Here is a 27,654-nt window from a genome sequence, read left to right on the forward strand (position 1 = left end):
TTCTTCATGAAGAATCAATCACCTTCTATTTTGGTGTGTATTACTTTGCAGGGGAAAGTACGGAGTGTTGATGGAGGACAAACCCTCTCTGCCTCTATGCTCTCCTCTCTGAGCCCTGCCTGAAGCCTCAGACGTGTGGTCACTGGCACAAATAGCCAAGTCAAACTGGGGATGGAAAACTTAAAAGGTCAGAGCTGCAGTTTCAGGGCCTTTTTTTTTTTTTTGGTACCAGGGATCGAACTCGGGTCCTTGCGCTTGCGCAGCAGGTGGCGAAACCACTGAGCTAAATCCCCGGCCCCCAAGGGCCTTTTTGATATTTTCCTGGGAATGTATTGAACAGCTGCCATGGATGTATTTAAAAGTGGACACTTAGAAATTAAAATGCTAGAGTGGATTAAGAACCAGATTCTCCCTCAACCCCACCCCACCCCACCCACATTTAATCATATACCAATCCCAAGACTTGACCCAGAAATCCCAGGCTGACTGGCTGCATTAACTAAAGCTGGGTAAAAATATACTTCTCCCGATTCGGCTGAGGTCCTCCTTTCCTTCCCAGACCTCAGCTAACTTGACTACAGCTGCACCCGGAGCAGTTTCTAATTGCACACCATTTTGAACCTAATGTATACTGGTGTTGCCATAGGTGTGCATGTCCTGGCTTCCCAACTAGATGCCGAGTTCTGCAAGGGACATCCTTCCACCTCTGTTGCAGTATCACCACATTTTGCATACCAGTGACACTTAATGCATAGCTATCAACTGAGATGACAGAGGTGGGGACAGGGAAGACTTTCCACATCTTTACTGAAGTATGAATGACTTGCTGCTCAGAAAAACAAACAGCTGTGGCTGTCATCCAGTATCGATCATTACATCTGTCATTGAACTCAACACTATTTCAGTTCTTGAAGATGGCTAATCTCCATGCTTTAGCCTGAAATGAACTGTACACCTTAAGATTCAAAGTTTCAAAGTAAACCTGCATCTTTTACCAGAGCACATTTCCATTTTACTAACACTCATTAAAAACTATTAGTTTAAAATAACAAGATTTTTAAACAAGTGCCTACTGAAGGGCTTACAAAGGTGATGGGCCGAATTAAATCTTCTGAAGATCTTTTCCTGAAGCCTAAGTGCCTTTTCCAAAGTTCTGTCACAAATGACGTACAAATAAGCACTCCTGACTTCCGGTCAGTAGGCCCCTCACACACTATGCCAATTTATACCCCTGCAGGGTTCCGGAAACACCAGGTTTAGATTATTTTGATGCTCTTGAACTAGGAGACAAAGAACTAGAAATGGTGTTCTGTAATGACCTCATTTTCCCGCTTTTGGTATCTCTCTACAAACATTTTTACAGTTATGAGAATGACTTCAAGCTCATAAACGTTTTAACAAACCCAAGATGACCAAGAGTACAAATACAGAAGCTGATTTAAAAAGTAGTCCTTTTGTTTGGATAGGAGATAAATTTTCTATAAATTTACAGTGGTTCTGCCGCCTGCCTTGAAAGCACAAGGTACCCAAGTTTGATCCCCAGTACCAAAAAACAAAACAAAACAAAACAAAAAAACATTACTATGCACTTTCTTTGGCAGATGTCAAATCCAAATTCCCTTTCACTTTGGTTGGTGGGGGGGAGGTGTGAACAAATACTTCACTACATCTTACAGTAGACATCCACTTCACACTGCGTGAGCAATATACTATATTATAATATGTATATATTATGGTATATTGTTATAATATGCACAGCAATCCAGGGTACATTTTGACACACCTTCATTCTTCACAGCCTGCAGGTGTTAGCAATCTGAACTCAGTATATCAAGATGCTTTAGTTTTCAGCCCCATATATACAAACACCATAATGTGGGTCAAGTTGGCAACCTAATTCTTTTCTCATCAGAACTCTAAAGCAACGTGGTTAAAACACAAAGGTAACATGGATTTCAGATATACTTTAAAGATGTTCTTGTGCACGCTGGGAGAGACTACTACTATGACTAAATCAGTGCCATTAAAATGTTTATTCTTGGGCCGAGGATTTAGGTCAGTGGCACAGTGCCTGCCTTGCAAGCGCAAGGTTCTGAGAATTCCATCCCCGGTACCAAATAAATAAATAAGTGAATAAAATATTTGTTTTGTTCATAAATGCTGTAGGCCTCATATCTTTTAGCTAATCAGGTGTTTGTTTGCAGTCACATCTACACAGTGCTGTGCAGAATGTCTGCAGCAGTGGAGACAGACCAAAACACACCGCAGCACAACCACAGGGCACCTGCTCCTTGGTCTCCAAGCCCAGGGGCCAAACAAATTACTTCATTGTTACAGCTGAATATTTTGGGCAAGAATGTGAAAGAGAAGGAGGGAGGAAGCCTGGGAAGAAAATGCTTTTATGATCCTCTGTGCCATCTGTTGACTGGATGTAAGAATTTTATTTTCCCTTATCTGACATCATGATTTTTAAAAGGATGTGGAAGCAGACATCTTGTTACCTAAGACTCTGCTTCAGTCCACATATCATTATAATCCTGTTTACTCTAAAATGACTCCCTTGTACATTTATTAGACTCTTGATTCTAAAAGAAAAAACCTACACAGCAGCTGTCATGTTCATTTTTTTCTTTCATAAGAAACTATATCCCATAGCAGATACTAAAAACTCTTAGTCATTCAGATTGAAAGTGGAAATACAGGAAGATATAAAAAGAATCTATTTCAGTCCATTTTGATCACTGTCCTTTCAGGTTTACAGAACAAAACAGCAAGACTGAAAGCTTTTGTGGATGGCTTAATTAAGTCTATATTGCACATTTTCACAAAAAATTCTGATGCACACACACCCTCCTCCTGATCATGCTGCTCTGTGAGAAGCAGAGTGTCCAGCATGATAGCCAGGTGGTATGGCCTCAGCCCCAGGAAGACACGGGGTATCTGATCCTCAGGGAAGGGATTTCAGTGAGGCTAACAGGGAAACCACACAGTGTAAAATCTCCCCTGGTAGTTTCTCAGCGATCAGCTTCAATTTAAAGAAAAAAGCACAGGTGAGTAGGAATCCCAATGAATAAAGGGAAAGAAAGGGAAAGGCAAAACATATGTGTTTACTAAAATGAGCAGTGGGAAAAGACCCTCTTCTCCCAGAGCTCCTGCCCATCTCCAACAGCCCCACCCAGAACCACTGCCACTCTGCCCCCAGAAGTGGAGTCTCATGCTCAAAGTACCTGCGCCTCCTCCTGGGCCTGTTTCAGGTCTGTCACCTGTGCCCCTGACTGGAATGGTAAGCCCCTCAGGGAAGGGACCCTGGCTTCGCTTGCTAAACTATCCTCAGAGCCTCCACCTGTGCTTGAGATGGAGTAGAACATTAATCATTATTTGCAGTGTTAGTAAAATGAACTGATGAAGTCTCTTCCCTTCGTGGAAATATAAACATTTTATACTGCTGATAATTGTGGGTACAAATAATACAAGATTTTCTTCAGAGAGATCTATATAAAATGAGAAAGTTAATAGCTGGAAGACAATAAAACATCACATAAAACTAGCAGCTCCAGAAGATAATCTCTAAGCCTGCCAATACCAGTTTATTTTTCTTATGTTAGTCTACAGACAGAGACCAAAGAAACAACCAGATACTAAGAATCAGTACAATTCCTCACAGATCTGGACTCTCAGTTTTCATTCTGTCCATTATCATCCTAAGGCTTTCTCCGTAGTTCCAAAAAATGGCTCAAGTAGTTAAAAAAGTATCTTTAGCTCTTGAGAAGACATTCTTTCCCAAGAGAATGTGTCCCTAAAACTTCAGGGACAGGAGTTCGGGGGTTGGACACTTAACCTCTGCTCTCAAAATGGACTAATGTCACTATCAGGGAGTGGGTCCATTAGTGCAGGAGTCTCTGGCACCCTTGATTTTTTTGACCATTTGATGCCCTCTGCCTTTTTATGATGGAGCAGAAAAACCCTTACCGGATACGGATGCCATGCTTCGGGCTTCCCAGCTTCAGAACCATGAGCTAAATAAACTTCTATTCTCTAGAAATTTCCTAGTCTCTGGAATTCAGTTACAGCAACAGAGAATGCACTAAAGCACTTCCTTACTCCCAGGTCCCTCAAGATGTCACCTACCTGCAATTCTACCCAGACTGGTTTTCTGGAAGTCGGAGTTCTTGAGCTCCTCAGTGCTTGCAGACTTCATGACAGAATTGATGGAGGTCAGGGTGCTAATGAGCTGTGAATTGAGGGAGCCAATCTGTGAGTGAGGCTCCCCAAAAGCTTCTGCTAGTTCACTGTAGTTCTCAGCCAGCAGTGTTTGCTGCTCCGCCAGCAGCTTCTGGACACGTTCAATGTAGTGATCCAAGCTCGTCACCATTCCTGAGGGAGCCTGGGACTGGGGGTCCTCCAGGAGCTCCCCTACAGGCTCATCCCCAACACCCACGCTCCTCCTGTTGCCTGTCAGCCCCATGGTCAACTGTGGGGGCCCACAAGCTATGGTCCTCATTTTGAGACCAACCAGATAGTTGTCATGAATATTTATCTGCCCCACACCCAACTCTTTGGTCTTCACAGCAGATGGCCTGTCAAACCCAGAATTGCCCGAAAGCAGGGTCCCAACACCAACAGAACGCATCTTGGTGGAGGAGTTGACGTCCTTGACTCGGCCTTCTCCTATGGCCACGGTTCGCATCTCTACTGTCTGTGTGCTGGTCTGCTTGTCCAGAGTGCTTAAGGAAGTGTTGGTACAGCAATCCACCAGCACGGTCGTCTTAGTGTTAGTGGACTGGCTCACCTGTTCCCAAACTGTACTGGTGTGCTGGTCTGTGGTAGCAGGTGCTGCCATGATGGCCGCTTCCACCTGCGCAACAGCCTCTGTGTTCACGCTGCGGGAGGCGTACTCTTTGGGAGAGCAGACCGTCACGTCCACGCAACAGTCTCCACAGCCGATAGACCGCACGTCTTTTAAATTCAAGTTTGTCTTGAGCAGTGTCAGGTCACTCACAGACGCCTCTGTGTTGCTGCCTGTTTCACAGATGCTGACTTCCACACCCACACACTCGTCACAGGTCTCCACAGACCTCCCTGTACACCGGTCATGGGTTTCCACCCTCTCCTTAACAATCCACCGATTCATGGGCAGCTCGGGCCCCACAGCTTGATTGTTGCATTCAGGCTGGCACGAGATGCCTACACTACTTGCCTGCACCGAGGTCCCGACACAAGCGTCCACCAGGTCCACATGACTGCCAACCATTTGGTCTCTTGTTGGCACCACTGCCTCCACCAACTTGCTGAAGACAAGTGGCTGGGCCGTCGTGGCCTTGTCAACTTTCTTCCTTGATCCAGCAGCCTGCAGCTCTTGTTTCAGTTTGGTCATCTCCCGGTCGTGGGTGGTTTCTTTAAGCTGTACTTCCAGGCGGTAGACCTTCTCCTTCAAGGCTTCTATGGTCTGCTGTTGCAGCTCAATTTCTTTGTCAGCTTCTGTTGTCACTCCGAGCATAGCCTCTGTCACACCAATGCCAGAATCCCTCATCTCAGTGACTGTCCCTACAGCGGCATCCTTGCAGGCCCTGGAACCCTGGGGGTACACAACAATGTCATTCATGTTCTCATCGCCGCCTACAGCCACAGACCGGTACTCCTGAGGTGGACACTGTCCATTCTCCCTGAGCGCCGAGGAGGCCTCACAGCTGCTGTCCTGGATCTTCTGCTCCAGGGCCTGCATGTCTGCGGTAAGCTGCCGGAACTCCCTGATTCTCTGTGTGCTCTGTTCCATGCTCTCCATCTCTTCCTCCTCATAGTCAATGTATAACTCGCTACCACTTCTCCGCGCTCGAGAGAGCTGTTCCAGCTGGGAGGCGTTCCCTGCGCTGTAGGAGCGCTTCCGCACACCACAGATATCATTCTGTGATGCTGCCCTCTGAGTCTTCAGCTGTGAGGCCAGCTGCCGCTTCTCCTCTTGCAAGACAGAGATCTTCACCTGGAGCACGGGGATGGTTCTCACCTGCTCCTCGAGCTCCTTCAGGCGTTTCAGGGCAATGGCCATCTGCTCACGGATGTGCTGCAGGTGCACGGGGCTCACGTTGGTCACTGGGGTGGAGATCCCTGAGCTCAGAGGGCTGTGGCGGATGGAGCTCCCCATGGAGGAAGTGGTGGCAGCCACCGGGGCGTACCCGCCATAATCCCCATTGCCTTGGTATCCATTCTGAAGCTGGTGAATGGCAGCACCGTAGTTTCCAGAACCCATAAAGGAAGGAAGAGAGCTCGTGGAGCTCATGCCTCCAAAACTGGCCAGCCTGGGCCTTCTGAATTCACCTGGTGACATTTGCATGGCGACTCTCTCCTGTTCAAGTCTTCTCCGGGTCTCCATCAGTGTCTTGGTGACATGAAGGTTGTGCTTTGGGAATTGTGGGGAGGGAGGGGGCAGCTGTCGATTTTCAGGGATGGGAAGAAAAGTGGGTGAGGTCTCTAGAGGGGGAGGTGGCTTTGGGACTGGGGTCGATGTAACTTGGCCTCTGGCTAGGAGGAAGCTGGGACACTGTTTGTTGTCATCACTGTTGGAAGATGATAGAGATTCAGTGGAAGTCCACACACCTTGTGGACCTGGAGTGACCCTGGGTTCTGGGCATGGCGCAGATGGCTTCCGCCTCTTTTGGATGTTCAGTTTCTTGATGGTATTTCCCTTCTGGATGTCATCCACATATTTGAGGAAATCCAAGTCTAGTTGATAACCATAGGGAGTTTCCACAAAATAAGGGTCTTTCTGTCCCTTGTCATGGTCTCCATTCAGAACATCATCTGTTTTTCCTGAGAGAGAGAAGAGAATATTACAATGCTATGTATTACACGGTAGGGTAAAAACTAAGAGCTGACAGACCTATGTTCTTACGCTGGATCTACAACTTAGCTGGTGAGCAACTTAACACACTTTTCTGGACTTCAGTTTTTCCATGAGTAAAATTTGAGATCACGTATTTAACTTATAAGGTTAAATAATGTAATGAGATAACATTCCTTTTTTTTTTGAGTACTGCAAACTAAACCCAAGGTATGCTGGGCAACAGCCCTAGGTCTTTTAAAATTTTTTGAGAAAATGTCTGATTTCCCCAGGCTGGCCTTGAACCCATGATCCTCTAGTTTCATAACTGGAATTGCTGGGATTAGGGGTATGCACCACGGAGGAATGTGACATGAGATAATGATCTGAAGAGTTAGGCATGGTCCTTACTAAGTATTTTTAAAAGAATCCATTTAAAAAGGCTTAGTAACGCTGTCAAAGAGATTGTTCCATTTGTCTATAGTTCCTTGAAGAAGGGAGAGCAGACACTGCAATTCCTATTTTACAAAATGGTTTCTGAGACACAAAATCTGAAACTTAGCAGACTAAGGTCAGTGCAGACCCTTGAGCCTGTGACCACCCCCACCTCGATTGCCCCCTCAGGCTGGGCAGCCTCTCGCCACTCACACAGAGCCACCCGGGCGCTTGACCACTGTTACAAGACCATGATTTCCCTCGGACCCTTCTTGCTAGAAAGCTGGTCCATGGGATGTTGAGTGATTGGCTCGAGCACAAACATAGAGACTTCAACTCTATTCTGTCCCACACTTCTGTCTGTCTCCCCACCTAAAAACAAAACCCTCTCCCAACTGGAGAAACGTTTTCACAGTTATTTTCTGACAAAAATCTACTTCTGAACAATACACATATGACAAATTTAAACAGATTCCAAGGAGAATGAAAAGAAGAGCAAAGCCGATTCCGGCTATGGGATCATATGGCTGGCATTCAGTAAATGCTACTTCTGGCTAAACCAAACATTTAAAAAAGGAAACAGGAACTTTTCAAAGCACAGCCCTTGGTGCTGACCTGAGCTTTGCATTTCAAATTTTAAAAAAGCAAGGCCATTTTTTGTTTGTTTAAATTATATGATTAAGTAATGTGTTTTCCTAGAGCTGTACTAACAGCCTCTGGATTTTCAGAGCGATGGAAAAACTCAACAGCAGAGAAGAGAAATGGAAACCACCCTACCTCGGTCCCGGTCCTGCACACAGCTCCTCCCCTCCCCGACCCCACCCCACTGCCATCAAGGTCCCAGGACTTCCAGCAACTCCTAGCTGCCTGTCCCCAACACTGCGGGACTTTACAGCTGACAGCGTGAATTCTCTGAATGATCTTTTTGCCCCCACTTGTCTGTTGTGAAATGTTAGTGGGGGCAAGTACAAGAAGATCGCTAAGCAGAGGAGTGAAGAGGGTGTGGATTCTCCCGGTTTTAATTTACAACAGTGCTAAAACTATTCTAGCTCCCAGAAGGCAGACACTCGATTTCCATCCTAAAGCAGGAGAGAAACGAATTCTATTTGAAAGTTCCAGCCTAAACCCGGGCAAGCGCATTCGGAGCGCGTGCCTGGAAACTGGCGCTCACGTTAACTTGTCTCTGGTCTCTCTCTTTTCTAACTTTACTCGGGAAGAGGACGCCTGGCATTCAAAATATGCGGCCAGACCTGTTTCCAGAGCTGTCTGAAATTCCTTAAGCAAAGAGGAGCCCGAAGATAGGGTGTCAGGCGACCCCAGCACGGGTCACACGTTAGCAACGGATTCTACCTGGACCGCGCAGCCCAGTCTGGGGACCCAGCGGGAGGCGCTCGCCCCGCATGCGGCATGCCGCCCGCGCCCACCTACCTGCAGCGCACACGGCCGGCTCCCGGCCGCGGACGCCCTCCTCAACCCCGGCCCGCAGCCCCAGGAAAAGACCGTCCGCCCAGCCGCTCCTCCTGGCCCCGCGCAGACGCCATAGGCCGACTTCTCACCAATGAAGTGTCCCTGCTGCTGGGCGACACCGCCTCCACCACACTCGGAGGGTCGGCATTCCTTGCTTTCTTAATGAAAACAGGAAACCGGCATCGTTTGAAAATGTATATTCTTCACTCCAGTTCTGCCAGGAGTACAAATAAACCCAGCAATGGAAGCATCTCCACAGACAGGCTGCCTTTCCCGAAGCAGCCCCTTCTCCATGAAAGAGGCTGTGTTCTGGGCTGCAAACCTAGCAGCCTCAGCCCGTCACCTAAGGAAGGGCAGGGCCACAATCGGCCACTGTTCTCCGGCTCCGCAGAGCAGCCAGCAGGACCGCCTGGTTCCAGGGCGCATGTTCCTAACAGGGAAGACTGGTAACTCTTTAATCCCGGCCTCAACTGCGCCCTGCAACTGGTGGAAGTATTTTTTCCCCAATTAATAAAATTTCTTTTCCAGTTACAAAGTAGTTCATGCTTGTTCATAAAAAACAAGTCAAGGTGGTGTACACTGCCTGTAATCCCAGCACTCTGAGAGGCGGAAACAGGAGGATTACAAATTTGAGTCCAGTTTGGGCAATTTAATGACTTAGTGAGACCCTGTCTCAAAATAAAAAGGTTTGGGAATGTAGCTCAGGGCTAATGCCATGAATTCAATCCCAACTACTGGGGTGGGGTGGGGGGGAGAGTCATATAGAGACCATATAAAAAAGAAATAAATATATGCTCTGGATATCTCAAGTGTTGCTATTTTGACATAACTCCTAGGCTGGTGTGTGTGTCCCCTCGAGCCTGTGGTACTGAGGATTGAACCTAGGGCGTGTGCACTGAGCTACATCCTGCCTTTTTTTTTTTTAATTTTCCGACAGGGCCTTGTTAAATTGCTAAATTGCTAAATTGCTCAGGCTGAACTCAAACTTTTGATCCTCCTGCTTCAGCCTCCCAGAATGCTAAGATTACAGATGGTGCCACCAGGCCAGCTTGACTTTTGTTTTTTGAAAAACATAGCTACTCCACCCCCCACCCTCAGCATTTTCAATAGGAAAGGTGAGCTGATTCAAGGTCAGGATTTAGAACACAACAAAACATAGCACGCATTTCAGCATTTCAGTAAAACTTAACAGGCCCACCTTTGGTTCTTTTTCATCTTTAGTAGAAATCACCAAAGGCCTGAGTCATGTCAAATTATCCCCAAGTGAACTTCAGACTTTTATCTCTGGGAACCTGGAGAGGTTAGAATTTAACCATGCTAGGTTTCATTATTTCCCAGTTTGGCTTAACCCAGGCTACTTAAAGGATTTGTAATTCACGATTCATTCTCTAGCAACTAAAAAAGTGAGATATGTTCTTAAAGTGTCATTTGTACAAACAGTTGTCCTTGGCACCAATTATGCTACAATTAAAAATATCCAGTCATTTTTATCTCCTGCTTTCTAGTATATCTTATATCTTTTACACATGTTAATACAAATAGGGCATTTATGGAGCCCTTGTATATCTTATCGTTCTCAGAATGGAAGCCTCCTAAACCCAACAAATTCAATTTTTAAAATTCCCTGGGCCAGGGATTTAGCTCAGTGGTTCCACCACCTGCCTTGCAAGCACAAGGTCCCAAGTTGGATCCCTGGTACCAAATAAATAAATAAATAAATAAATAAAATTTCCTTCATTGTTCCACTCTCCCAATCACACAGCAATTAACAAGATGCTAGGAACAAAGAGGTCATTAAAAAGTATTCACTAAAGTAACAAATAACTGAATATACACTATAACATAAACTCAAAAACATTAATGATCTGAAGATAGTTATTAAATATTAATATTATGGACATGTCTTGCATGACACTGTTTCAGTAGTTATTTTTAAAGTAGGGAATTATGGGCAGTTTTTATTTTGTTCTTTATATTTTATAAATTTTCACATCACATGGGCATTATCTTTTAAAACTATTACAAGAAGTCACTGTTAGTAAAATGAAAAGAATGTAAGACATAAACTGGGAAAGTTCAAGTGGGAGGGGCATGAATGTGGGAAGCCACAGCAAATAGAGCTGCATATTCCTCCGTATGCATTATCCAGCCTTCCACACTAATAGAAGTACCTATTTTTAAGATGGATAAATATGAACTGTATATTTCCCCCACCTTCCTTCCTGTTAGCAGGCCCATAGGCACAAGTGTCATGTAGCAATTTCCAGGGATCTCCCTTAAAAGATAAAGGAATATACCACTGATCTCCTTTCTTTTCTTCCTCTATCCTGCTACCCAGAATGCAGATGTAATGACTGAACATTAACTGCTACTCTGGGCTTTAAGTCCACACCTAGGAAAGGAGGAACATGGGTCTCAAAGGATCAGAAGGACTATAATACTCCTGAAGAGTCTACCTCTACCCTCTCCTTCACTTTTTGCATCATGGAGACACAATACCCAACAACCACAACTTAAAGGAGAGGTTTATTTTGGGTCATATTTTAGTACATAGTTGGCTGGCTCCAAGGCAGAACAACATGGCAGTGGGGAATAGTGGAAAAGAGCTGCTCATGGCATGGTGGACAGCAAGTAGAAAGCAAAGGGAGAAGCTGGGGAGTGAGACAAACCCTTCCAGGCCGTGCCTCCACACACCTGCTGTCTTAGTTACTTTTCTCTTGTTGCTAAGACAAAATACCTGACACCCAAAGTTAAAGGAGGACAGGTTTGTTTAGCTCACAGTTTGTAGGGGTTTCAGTCCATCATTGGCTGGCTCCAAGGTGGAGTGGCGTCGGAGAGAAGAATAGTTTATCAGAGAATAGTTCATGGTGGGCAGAAGGTAACAAAACAAAAAGGCACCTTCGCAGCATCTTTCTATCCCTTTTATACTCTATCTAGGCTGCCCTGATGAGGGCAGTGTGGAAACCAATCAGTGGATTGGTTTAGTAATCACACACTCTTAATCTCAGTCTCGGGCAGTCTCTGGACAGAAGCAAAATGCAGAAGTTTCTGCCACAGCATAATAAATCACCTAGAGCCAACAGCCAATGCAGTCCTTCTTAGCAGAATCCTCCCCAAGCCTGGTCTTTACCAGCAGAATTTTTCTTAGTATATTGGTCTTCTGAGCTCTGACTACAATCTCCTATCAAGTAGAGCCTAAGGCATTGCAGCTCTACTTTTTTAGCCAGCATTTCCGAACCTTTCCAAACGCTTCCCACTAGCCATTCCCAAAGGCTCCAGCCTGAACCACATGGTCAGGTTACAGCAATGATCCTACTTCTCTGGTACCAAATTCTGTCTTAGTTACTTTTCTCTTGTTGCTGAGACAAAATACCCGACAGCCAAAAGTTAAAGGAGGAAATTAGCTCACAGTTTGTGGAGATTGCAGTCCATAATCAGCTGGCTCCAAGGCAGGGTGGCACATGGCAGAGGAGAACAGTTGATGGCGGGGAGAAGGTAGCCCTTGTGGCCTCTCTCTCCAGCTGGCTTTGCTTACTCCTTGTAGTTTACCTCAGACTTTAACATTTCTAACTTCTCCAACTTTTTGGGGTCTCCACTGCTGTCTTTGGCTTCAGTCTCACAGCTTCACTCTCTGCCCTCTCAAGGCCTCCTTGCCTGGCTACCCAAGCCTTCTTTACCTCAAAACTTGTATATTCTTCATGGCCATAAAGCCAGCACCATATGGATGATACCATGTGCCAGCTTGAGAAGTAGCTTGGCCCTCGGGCATCATGGCTGCAGAGGTCTCTGAGTGCTTGGATGGCTAAGCCCTAAGAACAGAATCCCATTCTCCTGCATGGTGCCCTGGGGCTTTCTTTGAAACAAAGTATTGCCTTTTGAAATTTTGAGCCTGTAAGGGCTGGGACCTTGCTGATTCCTGACATGGCCTTAAGCGATTCTTCCTATTGTCCTGATTCAAAATACTTTTTTTTTTTTTTGGTACCGGGGATGGGATTTAACTCGGGTCATTGCGCTTGGCTTGCACAGCAAAATACTTCTTTTTAATGTTAATCTTTTCAGCAATCGAGCTCTCCTTCTCTCCTACCTTATAGACAGTTTCTTTCAGGGAAAACTGAAGACCTCCCCCGCACCTGGTACTGGGGATCAAACTCAGGACCCTGCACTTGTGAGGCAGGCGCAGTGCCACTGAGTTAAATCCCCTGCCCCAGAAACTGAAGACTTTTAAAAAATCACTCAGCTGTGCCATTTGTACATGATTTTCAATGTACAGCTGACTAAAAGCCCCCAACAGTATCTACAACACAGCCTGAACATTGGCCTGCCCTGAATCTCTGCCAGATTAGTGAGTCCACTGCCCTTAATCTCAGTCTTCCCCAGTTTTAGTACCTGGGCAAAATGTAGACAAATTTTCTGCCAGAGGGTAACACAAATAGTCTTGAGCCCAAGTGCCACTGAGTTCTTGTTCTCAACTGAAACCTCTTAAAGAGTGGTCTTTTGTCTTTTCTCTGTCTGCTTTTTAAAATCTGCATTCTGGTCTTTTGAGCTTTGACCAGGATCTCCCATCAAGCTCAGCTTTCAGCATTCTAGGGCTGTTTCTCCAGCCGACATCACCAAACCTTTCCAAACTCTTCCCCTGAACCAGTTCCAAGGGTGTTTAAAATCACATGGTCAAGTAGTCACAGGGATGACCCCACTTCCCTGGTACCAAAATCTGTCTTAGTCACTTTTCTCATTGCTGAGACTCAATACCTGACACCCACAGTTTAAAGAAGAGGTTTATTTTGGCTCAGGTTTCAGTGCAGAGTCAGCTGGCTAAAGGCTGGATAGATGGCTTGGGAGAGATGTATGGCAGAGGAATAGCTATTCCCATCATGGCAGTCTGGAAGCAGAGAGGGAAGGGAGGAGCTGGGGAGAGATAAACCATTCCAGGCCACACCCCTAGACACCTGCCTCTTCTTATTGGACTCTACCTCTTAACAGTAAGCCAGCTATAAAACTCCATAATCCAATCACCTTTCAAAATCCAATCACTCCTACCTATGAGTACCTAAGGCTCTTGTGGAATATTTACATATGAACTGAAACAATGCTTTTATGTGAAAAAGGAATAAAATTCTAATTTTGTTTGGTTATTATTTGTTTTGGGTCTTGACTACATGGAGCTAAACTGAATTTTAATAGACACAGAAGTTTTCCTCTCATTTCCCGAAAATTAAGACAATACCTTAAAAAGAAGAAAAATGCTAAATGATAAACTGATGAGAGACTTCAAAAATTTTTATTATAAAAGGTGGTAAATCAAGAATAACTAAGAGGCCGAGGATTTAGCTCAGTGGTTTTGCCGCCTGCTGCACAAGTGCAAGGACCCGAGTTTGATTCCCAGTACCAAAAAAAAAAAAAAAGAATAACTAAGAAAGTATAAAAACAAGTTGTTTTTTTTTTTTCTTTTTAAATACCCCCTAAGTACCTTATAGGAAGCGTCTCAGCCTAAAAAGCCTTTTCAGACTAAGAGAACTATGTCTGCTTTTACACAGCCAAAAATCCCCTGGCTGTACCTGCAACTGCAATTTTTAAAGTAGTGGCTTCCAAGCAAATACTCTGGAACTGGAGAGCTGTCCCTTGTGTTTATAAGAATTTTCTGAATGTCTGGAAATCCAGGGCTGGAGACCACTCCTGGTATCTTTCCCTTCATTATATAACATTTGTTGAAATTTAATCGGTGCAGAAAAAGGGTCATATTTAGTAGAAATGGTAATATTTAGAGCAGGAGGAAGAATTATAAGACATAAAATGAAATACTCTAGCTGAAAGCCAACATAATATGAATTGAGGTCAGTTACAAAGGCATATTCTTAGTAACTCAGTACGATGGTATGTGAACAAGTAACAAAACAGCACAGAGTTAGCCTGCAATTGAGTTGTGAAGACCAGGTAAGTGAGGATAGAGTACAAAGGAAAGGGAGGGGCGGAGAAGAGGTGAGGCGGAGCTTGCAGTTGCGGGGGGATGAGCACAGAAGAGGCCTTCGCCGGGGCCTGGAGCAGGGCAGGCTGGTCCACTTAATCACTGCTGGATTGTTCCCTGAGCCCATGGTAGGGGCTATGAGGCATTAACAATGATTTTCTTGACGGCTGTGTGTGGATTAGACGGAGTTATGCAGAGATTAAATTCCAAGGGACCAGTAAAATGTTGTTCTACCCAAGTGTGAAGAACCGAACAAATACAAAAATTATACACATGTTCAATTTACATTTGTAATCGATACCAAGACAAAGGCATATTAATATCCATCATCTGCCCATTTTTATTATTTACTGGGTCCTGTTCTAGGAGCTGGGGACACAGTGTAAACAAAAGAGACAAGGTTTCCACTCTCAAAAGGCTAAGAGATGAAAAGAAAAATAAATAGATAAAATGCAAAGCACAAGTGAAACAGAGGTGTCGTAGTACGGGTGGCCTCATCAGAATCGGTTCAGGATTAAGTGAATGGCCTGCTAATAGCAGCTCCTCTCTGAGTCAACCCCCCACATCAAGGGTCATGCAGTCCTTTTTCTCCTCCTCTTCTCCCAGCCCAGTCTGTCCAGTCTGCAATTTGTGGTAACCAAACACCAATGTGACAGCATCAATTAGAGAAAAGTCCAGCCCCAAATGCCATACATGTGGAGAAAGTCAAAATCAACAAAGTGATGGTAACATTCCTCTTTATTTATATACTTACCTCCTGTAAAAGTTAGTGCTCCACGAGAGGCCCCAGTTTATGGCCTCAAGAGCAATGTGAAATTTCCTTGCAATTCTGCATTAACAAAGTGAAATGGAGATAGAAATATTTTTCATCTAGATTCAAAATGTATTCTATGATTTTAACTTTTCAAAGAAACAAAATTTTACTGACCAAATAATACTTTGGAAAGACAAAAATTAATGTACTCATTGGGAAGTAGAAGGTAACACAGTAGGAGACTAGTCTGGGAGGTTCTCATCCAGGGGCAATCTTGCCCCCAGGCAACATCTGGCAGTGCCTGGAGGCATTTCTGGTTGTCACTACAGGAAGTAAAGGGTACTACTGCATCTCATGGAGGAAGGCAGGGGTACTACTACATGTCCTACAAGGTACAGAACAGCCACTTTCTCCCCTCACCAAAGAGTTTTCCAGCTCCAAATGTCAACAGTTCTGAGGCTGAAGAAGCCTCTGCTGGAGACAGTGAGCAGAGTATAAAATCTACATCCAGCAACTGAGACTCTGGCCATAAGGCTGTGGTCTTCAAGGCTTCCACTTCCTAGTGGGATAACATTATATGCATGTGACAAGGTGACAAAAATACCACTTTGGAATAAGAAAGTATTCAGTATTCTTCTTCTACATACTCTACCATAAGGGGTCATTCTTTAATGTGAGCAAAAAGCACTGGAGGTTTCTGAAATAATGTGTCCTGGCAGACTTCATGGACAAGCTTTTGATGTCATTACTTTATCTGTTATTAGGGTACACTGATTTCTTTGCACTTGTTTTACTACTGCACATTCTGGGCCCAAACACTGATCAGTGGCACCCTGAAAAATAATTCCACCCATATGCCACAATCTTTCACACTTTGTCCATGTGTTTTTTTTAACCAGATAGTCTTCCTGACCTATGGAATTAAAGAATTTGCTAATTCTCATTAACATATTGTCCCCTCTCATAGGAAGTCTGAAGATCTCTGCCCCAAGAGCTACACCAGTCCCAGCAGAGCCTGTAATTCCCACAGATTCCCTCAGCTAGGAGCAATGGCTAGGTGACATCACAAAGGCTTCCTTCAGCTGAGGCCTGAGGGCAGGAAAGGAAACTGGATGGACCTGGGAGAGAGGCGAAGTTCTCACGAAGCTAATCACTCAGAGTATGAAGGTAACTGAGCTAGCAATTCAACTTTTCGAAGAAGGGAGCGCTGGGACAGAGAAGGCAGCAAAGCGGAACGGCGTCCTGTCCTTCTGAACAGGTTTGGCAGGAAGCAGAAACAAGTCCTAATGACACTGTTAGCCTTGTGCTCTTCAACACCCAAAGGGCTTCCCTCTCTATACTAAATCCACATGTGAACACCACAGTTAGAGAACCTGCAACAAAGAGGCCAGTAGTACTGAGTGTTCTTCATTCTGTTGTCAAAGAATGTGTGGTAGATAAGGTTTTTCTCCTGTTGCATTTGCCAAAGAGTTCTTTTTAAACTTGTTTTTTACCCCCTCGTGAAAGCCCATCCATCCGTCCATCTATCCATCCATCCATCCATCTATCCATCCATCCATCCATCCATCCATCCATCCAAATCAAAGGCAATACAGAGTTAGGCTCTGTTCTAAGAAAACTCTCTCTCTCTTCCTATGGAGTTTATACCACTTTTCTCAATCTTAGAGCTACTCTAAGCAGCTACTCAAACACTTCATGCAAATAAAATAACTTTATACAAAGTAAAAGTGTATGCTAGAAGTTCATGGAGAAGTACTAAGACAATTGCCATGTCACTTATAACTGCAATTTTATAGGCTTGGTTTGTTCATACGGCTAAGTTTTAAAGTGGTGCTTGCTAATATTCATAACTCTTAACTCCCTTTGCTTCTCCTCAAATCTTTAGATTTCTTCTCTCACATGTGATTTCATTCTACTTTTTAAACCTGTATTATATGCTGGGAATGCCACAAAAGAAATGCTGATCTAAGGAAGATGCAATTGTCACACTGAAAAACATTCATTTTTACAATCCATAAATATTTATCAAGAACGTACCATGTGGCAAACACTGCTGGGTACTAAGCAAAGGGATGTGCAGCCTGTCTGGGTAGAACTTAAAAACTATAGGAAGAGACAGCAGTGGCTGCAAAAAGAAATAGCAAATGTAGAAAGTGCTATGAAGGAAAAACACAGGTGTGGGGCTAGCACCGAGCAGGGGGCTCACCAGAGGGTGTGCGAAGTGTTCCTAGGAGCCCCATATGAGGAGCCTGCTGGCAACCTGTGGGGTACATGGAGTGAATGGGAGGACTACTAGGCAGAGGAAACAGCATAGAGGAAACTTGCCGCTTTTAGGCACTGAAAAGGAAAACCTCAAGTGAAGCAGAGAGGGGATGGAGCCCCAACCAGGCAGGGCCCAGAGAGTGGTGTTTTTGTTTGGGTTTTTTTGGTACCGGGGATCAAACACGGGACCTTGCGCTTGCACAGTAGGTGCTGGAACCACTGAGCTAAATCCCTGGCCCAGAGAGTGGTGTTTTTGATTCTTAAGTGCATTAGGAAAGCACAGAAGTGTTTTAAGCAAGAGGGTGAAATGACCAATTTCTGCTCTGGCTAGATGCTGGAGTATGCACTAAACTCTCTTCTCCATCCTCCATTAGGTTTTCCATAATTTTTTTTCCATGAATTTTTCTCTCTGTATCACAAATTCCTTTGCAACATGTGAGTGTCTTCTATAAGTATACACAAGTATTAAACCATCCAAACTTAGACACTGCTCGAGCTTGGGCCAGCTGACATGTGGCCCTGTGTCCCCCGCCGCATGTCTAGGAGGAAGATGAGAAGCCCTAACAAATTTCAGCTGATCTGGGCTGAGCTGGAGATCAGGAGCACAGCTCTGGGTTTGTCCTCTAGTAACTCCAGCTGTTATCACTCTGCTGCTAAAAAGGAAAATATTTATTTTTCCTTAAGCAAATGGATACAGAGGGAAAATGATGGGATTTCCTTTTCTATTAAAGTACAATAACTCTAATCTAGGAAGGGCAGATGTGTCATGAGTGATCTTCGGAATAAAGCAGAGAGGACATTTTAGGGAATTCAGGCTCTCACTTGGACACTGAGACAAGGAACACAGATTTTCTCTGTGATTGAGACTCTTTTAAGATGGGCACAGCAAGGACTATAAAGCAAAGATGTTTTCAGATTATGGCCAGGGAGCATCTCTGTGGAGGAGGTAGAGAAAGCACTGTTTATGTAAGCACTATAGAAGCAGCACTTTTTCTAACCTCTGTGGACTTCCCCACCTGCTCCTGACCAGGGGCCTGACGGGAAAGCTAAAGGCAAGGGATAGGACTAGGAGAACTTTCACTATACACCCTCAAAACTTCTACCCACTGGCTAATCTCTGCAAGCTGGGTTTTAGGTTGGGTTGTCTCTAGGGTCTTGATTATTACTGTCTGCCTGCGTGACAAGGCTCTTGCTACAAGGGATCCATTTTGCCTGAAGTGCTAAAACCCACTGCTGTTACTACTCTTAAGTATCAGCACATATCACATTATTTCAAACCAATGTCAGTTGGTTCAGAAACCCTTTTGGGCTCCCATTGCCCAAATCTTGGATAATTTGAGCATCAAAATAATCTAAATAATAATAGTAACAGATAAATAAACTGGGTATTTTGTGAGTCCATAGTACACAAGTACAGTGGACTCTGCTATAATACCTGAGTACAGTGGAAGGTCAACTAATGAATATAGAGGGATTATGGAAACAGAAAATCATCACATACTAGTCACACAGCAGTGGCTGATTCAAGCAGGAGTCATCAATGGATACTAAGGTTATTGGATAGGCCATTTCTCACCAAAGATTAAAATACTGCTACAGTCTTAAGAAAAATTCACCATGAAACAGATTATCAATCACAAAGGAAAAATGATGACTCCACAGTGAAAAAAAATCAATGGCCAACCACCCACACCAAGGCTGACACCATCCCCTGCAGAATACACCAAGAAGAACACATGACTTCTGCCAAGAAAGTATGGCCTTGCTCTAGAAACGAGGGGCCCCATTTGAAAGACCTCCTACAAAGTAAAAAGGCTCTTTTATAAAACTATCAAAGCCACAAAAGGAAGGAAACAGAACTGTTTCAGATGGAAGGAGACTAAAGAGACATGATAATTGCATGTGCTTACAATACAAGTACACAAAGGCGCGCACGCAGAAGGAGATGGAGCAAATTTGATAAAGTGTTAACTACTGGGGAAATCTGAACCTGTGTGAGGGAGCTGAAATTTCCTTACAAGTTTCCTATAAGTTTGAAATTACTTAAAAATAAATTTAAATCCCTCTCTCCCTTCCTTGCCCCGTACTTGATGTGTTTATTATGATGAAGCAGTAATGCACTGTATAAGACAGGCCTTTGCCTTGCCCCCATGCTTTTTTTTCCCCCATAAGATGTTCGGTCCCAGAAATGTAACCATTTGGGCTCCACAGTGTTCCAGCCCAATGTATCAAAATATTCTGTGACTGTGCTCCACATGTACCTGCTCAAGTATCAAAAGTGTTTTGTTCAAACAATGTAACTGTTAGTACCTGATGTTTCTACCCCAAAAGGTTCCTCTCAACTGACTTTCCCCAACTATACATAAACCAACTCTTACTGCAACAAGGCATTCAGAATCCCCAGTGGGCAAACTCCTCTGAGCTAGCTGGCTAATAAAAGGTTTTCTCCATCTCTCTGAATAATTTTTGGATTCTCAAGTCTTCAAATTGCTGTAGTTATAACACAGAGCTGTAACACTTGGCTCTAACACTGAGCTGTTCCACTTTGCCACAACATTTAGAGTACATGAATACGGGACGTTAGTCACCAGGGAACACAGCCAAAACTGTGTGTTGTCCATTTTGCAAATTGAGCAGCCTATTTTTAAGAGTGCATGTTCTCACTCTTATTAATTACTGAGGAATTTTACCTTTGTTTTAGGTATCTTTTAAAGTTGTATAGCTTCTCAATCTTGCAGATTAATGTGCTCAGAGCTTCATTAGAGAAAAGCTTAAAAGCGCCTTTCCGTGGCATTGAAAATCTTTAACAATTTAGCCCAAATCACCACTTCCCAGGCACCCCCACCAAACTGCAACATACCAAGCAACTTTCACACCTACCTACCTTTACTCATTCTGCTCCCTCAACAGCATGCTCTTCCCAGCCCCTTCCAAATGTCAAAATCAGTTGTACTGTTGGAGAAGAATGGGTCGCCTCCCCTCCCTTCTCCTGAAACCCCTTTCCCCTATGTACTGAACAACTGTGTTAAGGTTAGCAGGCACATGCTCATCTTCCCCACCAGACTGTAAGTGTTTTGGGGAGACAGGCATCAGGCAATATTTATTTTTGCATCCCTCAGTGCTCTGCATAATGCTTAGCACATGGCATGCTTAATGTTTGCTAGAATGAAAAACTTAACATTTAGACATTTCTTGATTTAAAAAAAAAGTACAGGGGAGGAAGAGATTAAAATCGGATAATCTGGGGCCAGCATGCCCGTGCCACTTTCTAGCTATTAGCAAGTTAGATTAGGTGCCAATGGTATAACCTGGGAAATTCCATTATCTATATCATTGGGGTGTTTCAGCACACAGAGAAATGCCTGGGCTCTATATTACTATTACTGGATCACACTATTGTTTGGTAGGGTGCACAGCCTTGGTATCCCAGCAATGACCCAGAACTCTTCCCTTATACTCTGTCCCCCTTCCCTATGAAGTCAGGGTTAGAGGTGTCTGTGATTCCTGTGTCAAAATCATGTGAATCTGGGCCGGGGATTTAGCTTCGTGGTACCTTGCCTGCCTGGCAAGCTCAAGGTCCTGAGTTCAACCCCTGGCACTGGAAAAAAAAAAATTAAAAATCATGTGAATCTGTTAAAATCTTGAGGGCTACATTGGTTTCTGCTTCCTAAGTGGATAAGCAGATGCTGGTGCCGTGTGTGTGTATGTGTGTGTGTGTGTGTGTGTGTGTGTGTATGCACGCCTAACTCTCAAGATAGGCAGTGGTTAGGTATAAAGAAGTCCTGGCCCCACATCAATTATGCCCAGGAAGGACGTAAAATAAAAGTGGACAAACATGCCTCAACCTTTAAAAGCGTATTTGGGCAAGTTAAAATATTCCCTTCCTACACTCAGGGGGTGAGGGTGCGCACTGTGTGCTGAGCACATGCACTCAGCCCCCTCTGGGAGGTGCTCAGGGCAGAGGGTGGTTCCATGCTGTGCACAGCGCCTGAGACTTGTCCAGGGCACAGCTCCACAGCAGGCACCAGAGGGCCTGCCTAAGCTGGGGAACAGATTAACTGCCTTTTCATGGGGCCGACACAGAAGCTACGAATGTGTTCTACTTCATGGACAAGCAATGCGCAGCAGAGGCTTGGGCCCACACAACAAAATAACAAGATTTGTACCCATAAAACCAGGTGGGTAGGACACCATGATTTCCAAAGCTGCTTCTGGACTATGATGTCATTACACTGACACAAATATAGCACGCTATGTGATCAAGGGAAGACAAAAGTTAGGCCCAGCAGTGTCGGAGGTGAGCTCCAGCCGCCTCCTAGCAGACACCATGGAACGCAAAGACAGCATCCCTTCTGTTGCAGATCATTTTTAGCTTGGACATAACTTCAAAGGCCGGAAGCCAAGCACCAGGTGAGAGGCGGGGAAAGTGGAAAGGGTCACTATTATTGGGAAAGAAAAGCTTGTACCTTTCTAAAGGCACAGTGGATTAGGGAGGCGCGTGACAGAAGCAGGCGCCTTGTGTCCCGCAGTGGCCCCGTCTCCAGCGTTCAGCGCCCACATGAGCTGCAGGAGGTCTTCACCCAAAATCTGTCTGCGAAGAGCCAAGCATCTAGGGCACCTGAGTGCTTGCCGATTACCAGTCCCACATCACTCTCTAATGCCAGCTGTTAATACAAAGAATTACTACTGAAACCCAGCCCAATTCATCTAGACAGAAGAGAACTAGCTTAGGAACAAACTGCCACTTTCTTCAAAAATTTCTTCAAAATTTTTCTTCAAACCTTCTTCAAAAATCACATGCTGTTCTCAGGGTCAATAGGAAATGTGTCCATCAAAGGAAAATTTTGTGAAAAGCAGAGAAAGTACACAAGTTAAGACTTTGAGATAGAAAAGCTTTTCTAACAAAACTGTGCAGTTTCGGGGGATGAGGTGCCGGGAAAGAGGTGAAAAGCTATAGTATTTATGTGAATTCCAGCCCTTATTTTGTTTTATAGTGTTTATATAAGAAACTGAACCAGCACTAATGTACACTGAATAACTCTATTAGAAAAACAGCTGAAAACAAATGACCAAAGATGGATTTAACAACAAAAAAGGGAAATTCTGGAATTCAAGTAAACCATAAACTTAAAACTCAAACCTTAGCAAAAACTTAAACCCTTTCACTCCTGTAACAATGGCATCTTTATGTTAAAGCCATAGCTAAAGCTGAAATTTTTGCTGAACCAAAAACCAAGTACTGAGTTATCCCTTCCAGGGTAATAATTGTAATAAAAGTAAATATTTTTCATAACGTACAGAGCTTTACTTTGTATTTCACCAACCCCCACCCAAATGTCATACTACACTCTCTCTCTTTTTTGGGCTCTCCTACTTACCCACCCAGAAACAAAATAACTGTGATCTGCACCAAGCAGGAAACCAAGTCTCAGGCACACTTCCCTCGGCATTAAAGGGACTACACACTTTAGCAGGCACAGAGCCCGGGAGTGGTTGCCGAGAACTTATTTATACTCATTTGGAATTTCCTGGCCAAGTAACAGCCTGCTGGCCCTGGGGTTTAATTCCAGAAGACACTTGGCGTCAGTGAGACAGCAAAAATGACCCATGAACAAAACGGCTGCAAGAATCTTAATGACAACAACAACAAAACAAGTCAAAGACACAACTCTATCACTCTAATTTTCCAAACTGTCCTCTTTCGACACACGAAACACTGACCTAGAAATGTAGCTGTAAACCTGTTAATTCTAGGAAGAATCTGAAGAGAAAGGCAGCAAATGTTCTTCATTCTTCTTCTTCCTGCCAACTTAACTCCTTCTCCCTCCACCCCTCTGGTGCCCAGAAAGGCTCCTGGTTATAATCAGAATCTGAGCTACAGCATAGCAGCTGGCTCCAAAGGAGGAGCTTTTGTCTTATGCAGACCCGGTACTGGGCTGCAGCAGGTAGTTTTCCTGGTGGGTTTATCCTTATTTAATGCAACGTGTAATCTAAAGGCTAAAAACACGCACTGTGCAGTTGTAAACCACAGATTCACCCCTCCCACTATCCCCCTAAAGATTTTATCCAACTTAACATCATGTGACTTTCAAAACCACAGATTTAATTCCCAAAGGCATTTTGTTTTTGTGTAATACCATCATCCAGCAACCTTTTGTTCTGTTTTTAAAAGTTAATAAGCATGATTAGTCCCTTAAGTAGTTTAAATTTGTCATTGCAAAAAAAAAAAATTCTTTAAAAAGTTCTTTTAAATGCCTGCTTCGCCTGTACCCAAGTACAGCAGGCAAACTTGGTCTCAGTGGAAGAGTTGCCCAATTTTGTCACACAGTAAACAAGTAAAGCAGCTTCTAAACAATACAACAGAGATCAACAAAGATTGGGGATGATTCTAAATAGCCTGCTTAGTAAAATTCAAAACAGGACAGCTTCATTTTAGAAGAATACATCCAATTTGCCTAGCGTCACTGGTTGGTCCCCGTGTCTGCACGTACCCTACCTCACTCCATTTTCCATCTCCTTCCATCTGTCCTCTTCCCACAATGGTGTCCAACTGCAGCTGGATGGGTGCCTGGGCATCTTGGGGACAGACGGTTTTTCTCAGTGAAGCAACAAAGACTGAATTTTCTCAGACCAAGACCATGGCACTCCTGTGCTCTTGTTGTATACCAAATAAACCAACTGATCAAAGAGAAATACTGTGAACTGAGGACAAAGCTTCAAGTGCCATAGACTTTGAAATATCCACTCCCAATAATTCCAAATTACTTCAGCCCACAACAATCCTTCAGCTAAAAGATTTGAGTTGACCCTATTTTTTTTTTTTCCTGGTTTTGGACTTTAAAAAAATAGGAAAAAAGAAATGAAACTATGGAGGTATACTTTACAGAGCACAAAGTTCACTCATTTAAGAGTACAGTTTGCGTTTTAGTAAATATAGTTATGTATCCATCAGGTTTCAGAACATGTCCATCACCCTAAAAGACAGCATTTATCATTTTCTTCTATTTTTGAAAAACATTCTGGTGTTATATAATCATATTATTATATTCAAAACTAAACCTTAATACCAAAAACACTTGTTCTTAAGAACTAAACTGAGGAAAAAATCTGAATGTAGTATTTCTTGATCCTATCAAAACATTCTGCTAAATTAAAAAAAAAATTCTCCTACACTTTTATTCAGAAATATGGTGTTCAAGTAACCATATACTTTCATATATTTTACTATACAAAGTAGTTGAAGGTAATTATTTTGCTAAGGTAGCTTATATTCTATGCATTTCTATGAAGGTGATATCACCCAGACAAAAGTAACTGCATGCAAATAAATGCCTAATGCTTTATCAGAGGATGACAAGCGCTCGGAAGGGAAACAATTGAAAATATGAGGTCCTTCTGCCTGGAAACCATCAGTCACAAAGGTTCCCACTGTAGACAGAAGGTCATGCCTATCTGCCTCTCTTCCTCTTAATAGATGTATAAAGAAAGCCAAAGGAGCTGTGGGAAGATGAGGATTACTAAAGCTTTTCCTGTGATAGGTGGGGAGCAGTGACTCCCAGGGAGAAGGGAAATGACAGCAGAGGGAAGGCGTCTGCAATACCAGACTAGCTGAGAACACACTAGCCCTGTCTCCTCTGAGTGGGCTTAGAACTTGGGACTGCAAGCAAGCACATCTGAACCCACAGTTCCGACACTCAACAGGATTAATGCAGTGAGACTTCTCCCCAGACTGCCTCCCTTGTCCAAAGACAAGATAGGCATGAATTTAAGAAGCAAGCAGATAACATGGATCACCACTGTGGACAACTCTGAGATGCATGTCTCCTGAAGTATGCTGAGTTCACCTTCCTCCCTCTGCATTCCTCTCCTTGTTAGGAAGTTTACAGCGCCTTTCCAGCCTCACCCTACAGCACACTTGCACTGAGTTATCAATGTTGCAATGGCACCTGCCTGCTGCTAAGGCATGCTTTCCTGTCTTCTCCCACCACCCACTGTGCACAGTGCTTCCGCAACAGTTCATGTATCTATGAAGCACTTGAAACAGTGAGCTCATTCAGTCTTCATAACAACCTTTTGAAGCAGGTCTGATCACTTGGGCATTTTACGGACTGCGGCACTGTTGTGAAAAGCCATAAACCAGTGATAGTCTCTCCTCTAGTCCTTGGAGGGCAAAGCAAGGTGGAAAAGGGAAGAGATTAGCATTTCTGAGGCAGGAGAAGGAGAAAAGCACTTTCCTGTTTCAGTGATTTGCTTATACTTTTCCTTCCTTTTCTGAGGTGCCCCCAACTTTCTTTAGGCAAAACCTTCTAGTTTGCAAGGACCAGCTACAACACAGGCTTCAAAGCCACCCCTTATCTCTCCAGTCCCCTCTCCTGTCTCGCCTTGCAGAACAGCTGATTGTCCCCCTGTTCCCACCGGCATACACCTCACATCTCCTGCAAAGAGAAGCTCTGTCCTCTTCATCTCAGCCAGGGCTGCACCCGAGAACTTCAACAGTCCAGGATACCTTCAACTGCGTTGCTTCCCCGGGAGCCAAGCTCTGAGTGTTTGGTTTTTTTTACAGAGCTCTGTGAGCACACCAAGAACTCTGAGCCCACACCCTCATTTTACAGACAAGCTGGACTCTGGGCACAGAGAGGGGCCAGTAATGACTTTAGCGCTACCATTCAAGGCAATGGTGCCAAGTATGGAAGCTTCCAGAGCAGGCACCCTGCTGCAGACTTCTCAACACTGCTGTACTGGCTGGGGCAGTTTGTAAAATTGCTACCTCCACACCTACCCGTAAAGCACAATCTTCTCAAGTGGGGCAGGGGCATCAGGATTTTTAAAAAGTTCTGCAGATGATTCTGTCCTGCATCCTGGGATGAGATCCAGGCTTTTAACTTATGCAACTCAGAACATGTTCTCTTTGGCTTCTGGGGAATTAAAGTCAAAGTGGCTTTTGATTCAAGCACACTGAAGGTCCCCACAGCAAGTTCAGATACCTGCAGGGTCAGGCCAGTCACTGAAGGAAAGGGGTCCTGAAGAAGCTGGGGAGCCTGAGAACGCCCGTCCTCTCTAGGTGACTGGCCATGGGGAAGTTCAGACCCAGTGATATCAGATCTTCTGATTTTTCTCCCCAAAAAGCTGAAGAAATTGGTATTATTTATATGAAATTAATTTTAAAATCATGGCAATCAATTCAAATTACAACAAAACACTGGGTAAGTCAAACAGAACACACCCCCAGGCCACCAAGGAACTCTACCAAGGCCTTTTTGATATTCCCTTTGTGATTCAATTTCAGTCCTGTTTCTATTCTTTTCCTTTCTCTGTTCTTCCTGTTGGCCAACTTTTGCTTTCTCATTTTAAGTTAATTTTGTCTTACAAGCTTTTGGGGGGAGGGGAGTAAAAAGTATAACATCAATTAGAAAAAACATTTTAATTCTCCTGCATATTAATTTGATTATCTCTCATGTTTAAACTTAGCTATTTAACTAATGAGGAGTTTTTAAAAACGAAATAAAGACAAGGACAGCAGCCAAAATAACATCCTAGCAACCCTACCATTTCTTCTCAGACAAACATATCTTGCAAAAACTCTACCTATGCATAGTCATAAAGAGATACTCATTGCTTGATGATTGAAAGATTAAAAGCAAAATGCTCGACTACCCTTCTCTGAAAGTCTGCCATTTCTGCTATGTTGGAGACTCCTCTCAAATCCTGAAGACTTCAAATACCTTTTTGTGCTACTTTTACCTGCCCTCTCTACACAGACTGCTGGGATGTTGGATGTCTAACAGTTGGATGTCTAAGAAGTCAGCACTTCCTTCTATAAGAGGATCACTTCCTTCTATAGCACTGAGGCGCTTTTCCATCCACCTCTGTCAGTCTCTAGGGGTGACAGGACCGGCAGGGGCAGGGAATTAAATGAGCAAGTCTTGCAAGGGCTCCATGCTTTCTTCTCCTCTTAGGTGT

General features: G+C 44.0%; 1 protein-coding gene across 13 annotated transcripts in view; it reads right to left on the reverse strand.

Annotated features, from left to right (window-relative positions):
- Kank1 (KN motif and ankyrin repeat domains 1) overlaps window positions 1-27,654 on the reverse strand; it is a 201,174-nt gene that overhangs the window by 19,369 nt on the left and 154,151 nt on the right. For 10 of the 13 annotated variants that reach the window (XM_087184058.1, XM_087184054.1, XM_004838204.4 and 7 more), the window contains one exon: window positions 4,129-6,804. In XM_087184058.1, the coding sequence (XP_087040184.1) occupies window positions 4,129-6,804 (2,676 nt within the window). The other 3 variants (XM_087184057.1, XM_087184062.1, XM_004838206.4) reach the window with 3 other exon arrangements.

Source organism: Heterocephalus glaber, unplaced genomic scaffold, assembly GCF_053883595.1.
Source record: "Heterocephalus glaber isolate CG9 unplaced genomic scaffold, H.glaber_assembly_v1.0 deba00001481, whole genome shotgun sequence".
NCBI classification, from domain to species: domain Eukaryota; kingdom Metazoa; phylum Chordata; class Mammalia; order Rodentia; family Bathyergidae; genus Heterocephalus; species Heterocephalus glaber.